Genomic DNA, 12,966 nt, shown 5'->3' with positions numbered 1-12,966 from the left:
CACTTCATATTTACTGAATCGATCTATTCGACATACTGTAAGCAGTTTTTTTTATATGCTGAATTTCATTTAATGCGTAATTTAATAGTATGTTATATGCTAATATATTTTTTAAATATATAATATTCATATATATATTTACTTATTTACTTATTTCAGGCAGAACAAGAGTTGGAGAAAATTCCAGAAATCGTTAAAAATGAATCACTGGAAAAGAGAACAAGTAAGTATTTAACAAGCAAACTGCAGGCAGTAGATTGATTAGCACTTTCTTGAAAACATATCTTAATAACTTCTGAAAATATCTCAGTTTGGTTGGAAATAGTCGGGTTTGTATCCCATCTACGAAACAAATGAAGCTTTTCTAATTCTGGATGTTCAATGAAAGTGAAATAATCAGTCTTCTATGGCACTGAAAACGTATCTTACTCTCGGAAACAAGTTTTTATTCAACAAAACAAGAAAGCTGCCCATAAAAATACATGCAATTAACACAGTACACTAAACAGATACGATTGACCACCATATCATCGATTAAGTTTCTAAAAATCAATCTTAGCAAGCTTTCTCTAAAGCAATTTCTATATTGTTTTATTCCTTGCAATCTCTTGATAAACTAAAAGGGTGCTGTCCCTAATGAGGAACTTTTAGTTACAACTTCTTGCAAATAATATGCTAAACTCAATACACGTTCAATATGGTAGCTGCGATTATTTTCAGTGTTCTAAGGGTGCACTTCCTTTGTAATCATTTAAATTACTAGAGATCATTTCTATCTTTAGTACTTGGCTCGATAGCAGAGAATTTCTTATTATTCGAGACTTTTGGTAAGGTGAAAGTAAGACACATCAATTGCATTCCACTCGAATCATCTTCGACCAAACATTTAAAACAAAATGCAAAAAGTAATAAAACTTGTTTCCAGTAGAGATGAAATAATTAAAAGTTGAAATAAAAAATAATTACATCCCAAAACAAGAAGAGTTATATAGAAATAATGGATATTAAAGATATGACATTATTTAAAATCCGAATATATGTGGAAACTTGGATAGTTTGGAAAGTTTGACCAGGAACTCATGAGAATACAAACCTCGTCATCGGAGTTGCCTTAGCTTGCACAACTTAAAAGAGTAGTGCAAGCTAAAGTATGAGACCAACTAATTCAACTTTCGTCGAAAGAGACCAGATAAAGGTTTCAGAGAATGGACGGTAATCGAACTCAGGTGTTTCCGACCGAAGGGCTTCGTCTATGCCTACTGAGCTACGAAGGCTTATTTACTGAACACAGATTTTAAAAAGCAAATTAACTAAAATTGATACAATAATTATTTTATTTCTCTTAGAAACATTTATTTTACTTTAAACATACCAAAATGAACATCACGAACACATATTTTTTGATTTTGATTTGAAATGTGTGACCAATTCATATTGCTTGAAGTCTTAATTTGCGCTCTTCTATCCATTCAATTGTGAAACAGACTAATATTTTCAGTAATTTCTTTATAATGTCTTCGATGTATTAATGCTCAGGATTATGGTTGGCATTATGTTTATAATGAAATAAACGATACTTGTAGCCTATTAATAACATTCACACAACAGCGCTTGAGTTTCTGACCATAACGATTTGTATTTTTATGAACAATGTTTCACGAATTGGCATTTTAACTTTCGGAAATAAATCTTCACATTTTGTAGAAGTTTGCATGCTTTTAAAAAATCGATTTACTGTTAACTAAGCAGTTTTCTTTAAGCAGAATTTAGGCATCATTAGGAAGATTAAAGTGCAGATAATTGTAGCTGGTGACAAAATTACAAATCGCTGAGTGATTATAGAAGTCTTGATAACAATTTTATGATAAAAACAAGTAACAAAATTAGTAAATTCAAATAAAAGAGGATTATATCAATTAAAGATAAATATACATTAACAGGAATGAAAATGCTTTTAGTTAAAATGATAAAGTTACTGATATATTTTTTGAAAAATTATACCTTACAGTTTATTGAACAATATCTCATTAACTAATTTATTTTTTCTTACTTCATAGATGCTACACAAAAAATAGATAGTTCCATGAAAGATGAGGTGGATGTCGACATGCTGGAAAAAGATATTAGCAATTTTTCTGAAAAGGTGATTAAAATAATCTATCTGTCACGGGGTCTGTAGCTCGAAAACGTTTTAAAATCTTAATACGTTAATTTAATTTATTGATATAGATCAGGATTAGTTTCACAGAGAGAGAGAGAGAGAGAGAGAGACTTATGAAAGTAAGTTTAAAATTAAATTATATTTTTATATAGTTCCTTTCGTGTTTTGATGTGCTAAAGAGCAGCTGTTTACAAAAAAAAAACTCAGCTCTCTCTCTCCCTCTGTGTGTGTGTGTGTGTGTGTGTGTGTGTGTGTGTGTGTGTGTGTGTGTGTGTGTGTGTGTGTGTGTGTGTGTGTGTGTGTGTGTGTGTGTGTGTGTGTGTGTGTGTGTGTGTGTGTGTGTGTGTGTGCATATAAACACAATTTATAACAGAATTTTTGTCTTTAGGGGAAGGTAACAAGTTATAGATCTAGTTGATGAGTTTGTAATAAATTAATAATCTCTTTAATTATATTATCTTTTTTTTTTCAGTTATTAAAGTCTATAGCACGCTACTGAACGCATATTGAGATTCCATTGTAATCATGCTCCCTAACGTATGTTATTCCTAGTATTGTTTGAATTACTGTACTGAGGATGTCCCAAGATGCTTGGGATGAAATATTTACGTATTAAAACTTATCGCTGTGGTTAGTACACGTGTTTTTTAGTGACAATTTATAACGTTCTGACCACACCACCACCGCCGGTGTTGATCAGCTGCTATTTGACTGGTTTTGGAACTGTCACGTTTCACACACCTTGCACATTCCTGTCTGGCTACCTGCATCAATGAGTTATTTCCGTCCACAGGACTGCCGTTAACTTGAAGTTGCCTGGTTATTACACTATAAATACTCTTGCCAATAAAAAGCCCAGAAGATCAGACGTTTGTGAGTGGCACCGGTACGTGTGGTACCGAAAATCATACTACGCTCAAAATCACTTAAGTCACGTCTTTTATCCATTCCGATACATCAAACACAAGAAAACAGACAATCGGATATCTGCCTGATTTATATATCAAACTGCGGCCGCTTGAAAATAAACCATTCCTTAAGACTCAACGTCTTAAGGAATGGTATATTTTCTTCCTAAATGGGAAGTTATTCGTAATAACGTTCCCACTCAGTGTGTGTGTGTAGAAAGTTTTTTATCTTGGGTATAATATATGTTAAAGAAAGATACCAAGTTATTTTAAATATAAACTTGGTTTTATTTATTCCATTTCCCAAGAAAGCAAACAGACAAGTCAGTCAAGTTTGCGTCTGCAAGTGTTGCAAGTCTAGCTGATCCTGTACGTAGTGCAACACCAAGGCAACTCGTGGTAAAGGTGGTATAAGCTCTGATCACTCTTCTTAATATTTACCTTTAATGCAAAGCACATCTCCTGGAGGAGATGTACGATGCTATGTATTAAAGGCAAGGGGCCACTACCCAGACCAGTTTCAACCTTTATTGAGGTCACATTAGTGGGAGCCAGGCTAAGAAATACTAAGTTTTAAGTAATACAGAGCTTATAAGTATTTTACCAAAACAAGTTACCATAAGGTGCTTTGACCTTATTAAATAAAAATCTCAGGATGAGAGATAGATGTAGAAAGTTTTTTACCTTGGGTATAATATATGTTAAAGACAGGATCAGCTAGACTTGCAACACTTGCAGGCACAAACTTGACTGACTTGTCTGTTTGCTTACTTGGGAAATGGAGTAAATAAAACCAATATATATATATATGGCAGTCAACTTAATAAGATGTAAGATCTCCTTTAGCTGCGATTACCGCAGGATTCCTATTGGGCATATTTCCACAAGCGTACGAAAGCGATCAGTGGGAATTTTGGACCATCCCTCCTGGCATGTAATCAGGTCCTGGGCTATTTTCGGGCGGACGTCCCTTGACCTCACCTGACTCTCCAGTTCATACCACAGATGTTCAATAGTGTTGAGATCAGAGCTCTGTGGAGGCCAGCAAAGTGTATTAACCATCATGTCCACAAACCGCGCAGTTACAGTAGCAGCATCCTTATGACACAGTGTATTGTCGTGATGAAAGAGACAATGGTCAGTTTCGTAGAAACGCCACAAAGCAGGAAGCATTGCATTATTCGGAATGTTCAGATACCTCGTGATTCAATATTCGTGGACCCCACAAACTGAGATCCTAGGCCAAACCATACCGTCACACTGCCACCTCCAAATTTCATAGTTGGTGGATACGCTGTGAACCTCTCTTACATACGCCGATAAGAGAGGTTCACAGAGAATCCGCTATGACCACTGCTTGGTAGAAGGTATATAGCGTCATTCGTCATAACATAGCTTTCTAAGCTTAAAACATCCTACTTATACGCTCTTTGCACCTGGGCATATTTCCAGGTGCAAAGAGCGTATAAGTGAACACTGAACACCACGCTGCAGGCAGTTTCGGGTAATGTGCGGCTATCGTATTGCGATCATACCATGGAAACCTATAGTGTGAGCCTCACTTCTGAATGTTTTTGTGCAGTTTAGTGTTCCAGTCGATGCCCGGAACACCTTATTCAACATGTTTTCCATTGAGATGTGCAAAATATCTCCAAGCAATGAAAATATCTCATAGCAATGCAAAATATCTCCAAGCAATGAAAATATCTCATAGCAATGCAAAATATCTCTAATATACACAAAAGGGAATAAGTACGTTTTTTGTTTATTTATTTATTTTTAATTTTCATAGTTCACCAAGAAAGTGGACGAAATAAGAAACCTTTACGATGATTATAAAGAAACAAAAACCGGAAGGAAGATGTAAGTATTTATTAATATATATTACATTACATACTAATTTGAAATTATTATTACCCCTACCGCTAAATCTACTTATATATTCACAGATAGAAACAATTAGAACAATGCTGGCTCTGTATGTATATGAAAAGTGAGAAACAATTTTATTAATTTCCGGCAACTTCTAACTTCCCAAATAGCATTTAACTAGCGAAAGATAATTCTGATGTAGTCTGCAAATATTTAATAATAGTTTGTGTTGTACTCAAAACTATGGAATAAATTAGTGCACGATTCAATTTCAGAAATGTACTCGTATATCTAAATTTTTGTTGGAGACATACTAAATTAATTCAATTTATTTAGCCTTTCCAAAATGAAAACGAATTTTATTCATATTGCAATAATGAATACAAATTAAAAAATATTTGATTCCTTTAGTGTGATATGTAGTTATTTACCCGCGAACAAAAGGGCTGTGCAGTTCTACGAGGAGTGAAAATAATGTTGTAAGTCTCCAGGACAATCTGAACGAATATGGTGTCTGTATTTTGGGATGGGATGCATTACGACAATGAGTCTATGTTGATGACTCTCAGGTTTGATGTAATTGAACAGATCGAAGAGAAAGTAGTACAGTAGGAAATTGTACATTGGTGGAAGGTTGGTACATCGCTGATACATCTTTTATGTGGCATCCATGAAAGTTTTTTTTTTTAATGTTCTTCTCATCTCAAAAGGATTCAAACCAATAAATGCTCTTATCTCACCCAGTACACGTTGGCTGGAATACGAGAAGATTTTAATTTTTTTAATTTTATTTTATTCATTTGCCTATATTTTTATTTATTTTAATTTAATCTGGAAATCCTGCTCTAGAGAGAAACAAGAAACTTTTCAAGCCACTTTAGACCACCTCCAGTAGCGAGTAGTCATATGCTACACTCAGTATAACGTAATATTTGCAATGCTTCCTGCTTTGTGGCGTTTCTACGAAACTGACCATTGTCTCTTTCATCACGACAATACACTGTGTCATAAGGATGCTGCTGTAACTGCGTGGTTTGTGGACATGAAGGTCACCACACTTTACTGGCCTCCCAAATAATCCCAAGTATCATGACGATGCTCAATGCCATGTTGCAGACGTAATCGCGACATGATGAGAGGAAATTATGTGGAATAACTAGATGGGACCGAAAAGAAACTTGACCGTAATCAATCAGCACATCTTCGGAACGAACTAGAATGTGGGTTACAAACAACACCACCGCCCAACAACCATCTGTTGATCATGTTTAAAGAAAATAGCCCAAAATCTCTGAGGTATTGTTAAACCTATGACGGTGGAATAGTGACCAGGAACCAATAAAAGGCCCACAATGCCGCCCATCAGTTGTTTTTGCCACCATCATTTACTTCAAGTCGATATGATAAATCTTGAAATGAAATCGTCAATAAAAATTATGTTCCTATCATGGTTTTATGGTAACCCTTTTTTGTGGTTTTTAATAAATGAAACACAATCAGAGAGAGAGAGAGAGAGAGAGATAATAGGGGAATTGTTTTCCTGTTCTGTTATCGTTATAAAAACGGTAAGAAGAATGACAATTTCCCGTCCTTTTATAGTTCTGATATTCATCTATAATTCAGTGAGTCAGACGATTTTCGTTTCGTGGAAACGAAAATAATCTTTAACAAAATGTTCGAATTCTTTCTCCATTTCTCTTCCGATGAGTTCATTTCTCGTCATTGAATAATATGTTATAATTTGATGTGAACAACGGATCCTGGAACATTTTAATTAGCAAACTTGCCGTCATTGCAAACAAAATTATTTTATTTTGTTCATTATACGTTCCATTTAATGAACTCAGTATTTCTGCAAGTATTGTGGATAATTATGATTTTCGGTTTCTGACATATGAACAATAATCATTTTAAATGTACTGTAATCTTCCGTATGTTTGACATTCCAGTTTAACAATTTTATCGAATGTTCAATTTTATGTGATTATGGTTATCTGTGGTGTAAACATCCTATTTATACATTTTGTTTTCTGATACCATTTTCAAAATTTCTTCTTCAAAATCCAAGCTCTATTCAGTATGATTGTGACATTTGCATCATCTGGCTTGTATTAGTTTCCTTCTAAGCCGTTATGAAATATTTACATTAAGACATCCGGCAGATGAATTCCACAACCCCTTCAAAAAGAATATTGACGTGTAATGTTTGTTTGTGATTTAATATATATAGACAAAAAAATATACTTTCATAAAATAAGAGAATATAATTATATATTGAAATACAGTTGGTTTAAGAATATCACTTTTTTTGCCGACAGATGGTGGGGAGCAATAGGATTTGGTTTGCTCCTTCTTTTGCCAACAACTGTATTATTCATTGGTTTAATATGTGGAGCATGTGGCCATGACAAGAAAAGATACGCAGACGATAGATCCTCCTACTCCAATTTTGGTGGGAATCTTTTAATGTTGTAAGTATTTATTTATTTCTTCTCGTAATTTTATTAATAAATGCAAATACCTTGTGATAACAGTGTCTTTTATTTTCCAATTTTCGAATATGGTTGCTTTTCTGTATTTGCCATATTATATAAGAAGTAAAGAACAAATAGTGGGGAAATCGGAAACAAACTCGTAAGGCAAGCAAGCACATTTTTAGAAGTAATTTAGGTGATTATATATTGAAGGAAGAAGACACTTGCTGATACATAGAAGAATCCGAATAGGAATAGTAGTTTATTTTGCAAATTTATAAAACGAAATAAATAAATCTGCTATATTTAAGAATAATCTGGAGTTAACAAATATTATATTAAATTTTATTGCATTTCTCTTTTGACAGAGCTTCGTATATATACTTGATACTTTGCTTCCTTTTGATGCTTCTGTTGATGGCGTTATTCTCAGTTGGAAGCACTGCTCATCTGTTCATATGTAATCCATTGTATGAAGATGACATGACTACAGTGAACCAAGTAATTCTTTTATTGAATAATTATGTCAAATTATAGAAAATTTAGAACTAATTAAAATATTTTACAATATCTATTTAACGATATATCTTTTTTTTTTAAATATATCTAACATAATTGATGATTTCATGTTTTATACTATTTATTTTTTATTTTGCTTTTAAAGTGTTTCTCAAACGCAATAAGCGATACTAGTTAGTTTGTGAAATAAGCGATACTTACTAGTTTGTGTGACTGGACGTGAAGTGAAAGAGAGAAATTTATGAAAGATGCGAACAGTGGATCGTGAATTTGACAAACTGAAAATAGGAGTAGTGACCAGATGTTTTGTCCTCCATGTAGATCGAGTCTGCTTGACACGTGATGTATGATGATTTGTCATCTTTCCATGTGTTGTTATTTTAAATCGTTTTTGTGAAGTAAAGTAAGCTTTACAGTAAATGACACTAGACAATACATCGAATAAAACCAGTAAGTCTAGCTCAATAATATTTTGCATATGCGCAGTGCGTTTAATAATTGTAATAATTATTCATCTGTAGTTTCACCAGATTAAAATCGATTTTAATTGTATTTTCATCAGATTAAAACAACACCACCGAGATTAACTCGATGTTAGTTATGATTTAATCAGCGGATCGTATAGGTTTAGGTTTTATTTCTATTTTTGAAGGCTTATTGAAAATTCGATGACAATATGTGGAGATTGTCTAACTAATACTTTCCTCTCAAATTTTTTTCTAGAGATCGAATAAATTTAAAATACATCCTTAATCTTTGTTGATTTTATTTCTTTTCAGATAGCGTCAAAGTTGATATCAACTCATGGCAATGAGTTTCTGCAAAATATTGTTCCCAGTGAAGTGATCAGGTTAGTACAGAAATCGTACGAAATTATAGTAAATATTTGTGAAATTGTAATATTTGCATTTCTTTTAACTATGTAATTAAATACGCTTAGGATGCTATTTTAAGTGACCATATCTGAAGTGCAAACTTAAATAAAACATAATTAAATCCTATCCTGTTGTCATATATATATATACTGTATATCATTCTTAATGGGAAGGTCCAAGAAAATGAAACCAACAGTTCTCGTGATATAATGCGCATAACACATCGTTTGTTGGGATTTAACTTCCCGACCAGAGAGGTGGATGAAATAGTGAGACCAAATTGCACTTCTTTTCCATGTTATTCAACGGATGTTACAGAATCGTATCCAGGTTTAGCGAGATGTCTATAGACGTCCAGATTTATGGATGGTTTTGGGGGGATTCCGAGAAGGTTCAGTAACCAGGGTAAACTGCGTATTAGAATAACAATCGCAGTTTAAGCTGACTTAAGTATAAACTATAACAATAATTAAAATAGAGATGGCAAAATAGTCAAATATTTCCATCAATATTTGGATATAACTATTAGACTGTTGTTATTTACATGTACAAGACCACCACCCTTACTGGAGACATTATAATGTTTAGTCTATAGCGTAAAAAATGAGACCTAACTTCTTAACCTATCTAAGGTTCCAAAACCTTCGTCCATATTTTACTCTAATCATTATTTACAGGACACACACATGGCGCAAAAATGCAAGATTTGTGAAATTTTTCATTTTAATAAGCAAAATTTAAACGTTTATTTTAAATGGAAGCAAAATTGAAAGGTTTAACAGCAAATGATAGCTAAATGAATAAGAACTACACAAGTAACGAGTGAAATAAACCAAGAGTGTGGAAAATTTGTTAGAGCGAGAGGAAAAAGGCTGAGTTCTCCTCAGCGGATTTTGGTCATATTAAAAAGATGAAGGACAACAACAACATACAAGAGGATGCCAAGAAGATTAGATTAATGGGGGGAGGCAGAATAGAAGATGCGACTGAATTGAAATTAACTCTACACTCTATTCAGCATTGATTAGACGCAGAACACACATATACACGTGTGTTCTGCGTCTAATTGCATGTGATAATACCCCCCCCTCGGGGGGAGGAGGTATTATCACATGCCAATATTGCGGAACGTGAAAAGAGCATTCTAAGCATAATCCTACAAATCCAATTTTGCGCGTCCTTCTTGCAGAAGAAAATTATAATAAATTTCTTTAGGAACAGATAATAGAAATATTCATGATTTACAGGCAGTGACTGCACAGAAATAATTAAACACTTCTTCAGACTGTTTTTCAAATTCAGTATTTCAAAACTAAAAGCAATGACTTTTCTAAAATATCTGTTGAATTTTCTTTCGTAATAACCTCCTTAGTTTTGTACTAAATGTAAACAACGATATTCAACTTCTGCCTTTTTTTGCGCACTGTAACTGAACAGGAAGAGCTATTCACACAACCGGAGAAATATAAAATTTAATACAAGTTTCAATGACATCGAACCGGTCCTGCTTTCTAAATCTAGACTTCATTTTCTTCCTAAATAATATAAGACAGTAGCACAAAGTCGAAACACGCGAGATAAGATAAGAAATATTACTTCGTCGAATGTAAACTGAGTATAATCCCTCTCGTTTTCTTTATGGCTGATGTGTATTTTACTAAATATAATTATATTATTGATGTCGTCATAAATCAAACAGTAATCATATTTTCTTTTATAGCAAATGCGCTAATAATAGTCCAATAGTTGAGGCCCTCTCATTAAATTTGAGTCGAATAGAAAATCTTGAGGTAAGAAAAGTTCTGAAATTTATGTCATGTATAATTTTGATAATTGATTTTTTTTTTCAAATGTAGTTTTTATATATTTTTGTATAAAACGTATTATAGATTGTGCTAATTAAATTCTTATATTTAAAATATCGATGATTATTCTTCAGTTTGAAGGCTTAATATAATGTAAACGTCTACAGCATTCTGAATAAATTCGACACGATATTAGAAATGTATAAAAGTTAGTAAGTAAAGTATACTCACTCAGTGTCCTCATTCTAGAATGAAAATCTTTTATTTTATTTATTTTTTTAATAATACATCTTTGATTATTCGACTATACAAATCATATAAATTGTGTTCTTAATTCGATTTCATTGATAAAATCTAATTTTCATAATTTTTATTATTTTTTAGGAATTAATTGAAAACGAAATGGGCGAATTTGATACTGACAATGTGTTGAAAACTGCCGATAAAATTGCAAGCAAATTTGTTGATATTATAAATGCTTGTGATGGTTTGCTACAAAATTTACAGGAAATCAAGATGAAGGTAAGAAACGTTTATTACTACTTAGGAACCAATACGTGTATTTTTGTTATTACATCACTTTGCTTATTTATTTATTTTTCTGAAGGAAAAGTACACATAAGTGCATATCATTCTCATTCTGACAATCGCTACAGAGGATCAATACGCTAAATTTTATCTGACTGTTAAATAATTATGCCGATGTGTAATTAAATGAAGAAATATGCATAAAAATGATGATAAAAACAAGTAACAAAATTAATAAATTTAAATATAAAAGGAATAATATCAATTAAAGATAAATATACATTAACCGGAATGAAAACTGAATATTTTAAGATTAGGGAGGGGATGAAAAACACATTGGATTCGATTCTCCTAGGTGTCAATTATCTGATGTAAATACAAAATCCGTTCTCTTCTACACTGCAAGCAGTGAATTCTCGTATTGTATTTTCATGCGAATAAAACTGCAGAGTTGCTTACATATTTTATGAATTAACATTCTTTATTCGTTAAAAATTCAGAATGAAGATATCAACTAGTCGAGCAATTATTTTGCACTCGTGTCGATTACTGCCAAGTTAAAGACTTTTTCTGCTAATTTGCCAATTTTTAAACGGTTTGTTTAAACGTTGAATGAAAAATTGATTTTTGTTTACTAAAATCAAACTAAAAGTAAAGGTTATATTTACTTTTAGTTTTTAGTAAACTACTATACGTATCAAATCCATCTTAAACTGGGAAAATAGATAACATGCCTAGCGCGGCCTTTAACCAGAAAGACATAGAAAGAATCTTCAACTTGGATACTAAAAAAAGTTTCTGGTCATGATAGTATCCCGTCAACTGAACCTAAGATATGTGCTCCTGAACTAGAATATAATAATCAGCTGGCATCCACCCAACAGGATAAAAGCAATAACATTATTTTTTATAAAACTTCCACCCATTAAATGGCTTTTGTAAACTTATAGTGTATTCGTGCTTTGGGCACAATAAAGATTTTCCTCTTTGCAATAATTTTATATTTATTTAATTATATATATATATACATACATACCATATATCTTATTATTATTATTATTCCTTTCCTTCTCTTTTACCCTGGGGTGTCCTACTAATAACGATTTCGCCAATGAAGACCTAGAGCAGCAGTTCACTTACCTGCATTATCCATCTCTGCCCAAGCCATATGGAAAAGACTGGAGAAGACTGTTCTGTTGCACTCAACATTTCTAAGTCTTTGACTGGGTTTCCATCGAGGAATTCTCAGAAAATTCCCATCTTAATAAAAATAAAATCTAATAAAATAAAATAAATATCTAATAAAACTGTCTTAAAATTCTCCCTTTCCCCTCTGTTTATGTTGAACATAATGCTATTGAGTATTCATTCGGATAGTTTAGCTATCACACATCTGGCAGCAAATATCTATAGTTCGGTAGTTAAATATAATTCCATTATCATCATCATCATCATCATCATCATCATCATCAAATTCCTGACATACTCTAAAAGGATACTACATGAAAAACTTACACATCAATACTAACTTCTTATCTACAATTTTCCTCGAAATCAATCTGTTATCTGTCAAGACCCCAACATGATCAGATCTTATATTGTCTTTTAAGGCGCTTTTTACTGCAATCCACCTACATCTTGGTCTTCCTCCGAATCTTTCCCCCCGGCCTGCCAAAAAAAGACCCAGAGGAAAAGAATGCTTGTTTTGCTAATCTTTCCTCGCCCATTCTGTATAAGTGACCGTACCACCTGAGATTAGCTCTGCTAACGCATTCCTGGATGCTAACAATTTCAAGTTCTTTCCTAATATCCTCGTTTTTAATA

The 12,966-nt window shown here is 32.8% G+C and overlaps 1 protein-coding gene across 1 annotated transcript in view; it reads left to right on the top strand.

Annotated features, from left to right (window-relative positions):
- Positions 1-12,966, top strand: part of LOC150107235 (prominin-1-like) — a 49,831-nt gene that overhangs the window by 19,209 nt on the left and 17,656 nt on the right. Inside the window, exons 7-14 of the mRNA XM_090391091.1 lie at positions 160-223; positions 2,058-2,143; positions 4,862-4,932; positions 7,260-7,412; positions 7,784-7,916; positions 8,714-8,784; positions 10,530-10,599; positions 10,999-11,136. Coding sequence (XP_090247217.1) covers positions 160-223; positions 2,058-2,143; positions 4,862-4,932; positions 7,260-7,412; positions 7,784-7,916; positions 8,714-8,784; positions 10,530-10,599; positions 10,999-11,136 — 786 coding nt within the window. The remainder of the gene's footprint in view (positions 1-159; positions 224-2,057; positions 2,144-4,861; positions 4,933-7,259; positions 7,413-7,783; positions 7,917-8,713; positions 8,785-10,529; positions 10,600-10,998; positions 11,137-12,966) is intronic.

Source organism: Typopeltis vanoorti, chromosome 4 (assembly GCF_054136105.1).
Source record: "Typopeltis vanoorti isolate ZY-2024b chromosome 4, IOZ_Tvanoo_1.0, whole genome shotgun sequence".
Lineage (NCBI taxonomy): Eukaryota > Metazoa > Arthropoda > Arachnida > Uropygi > Thelyphonidae > Typopeltis > Typopeltis vanoorti.
The sequence above is the reverse complement of the archived record's forward strand: the minus strand, read 5'-3'. Positions and strand labels throughout refer to the sequence as shown.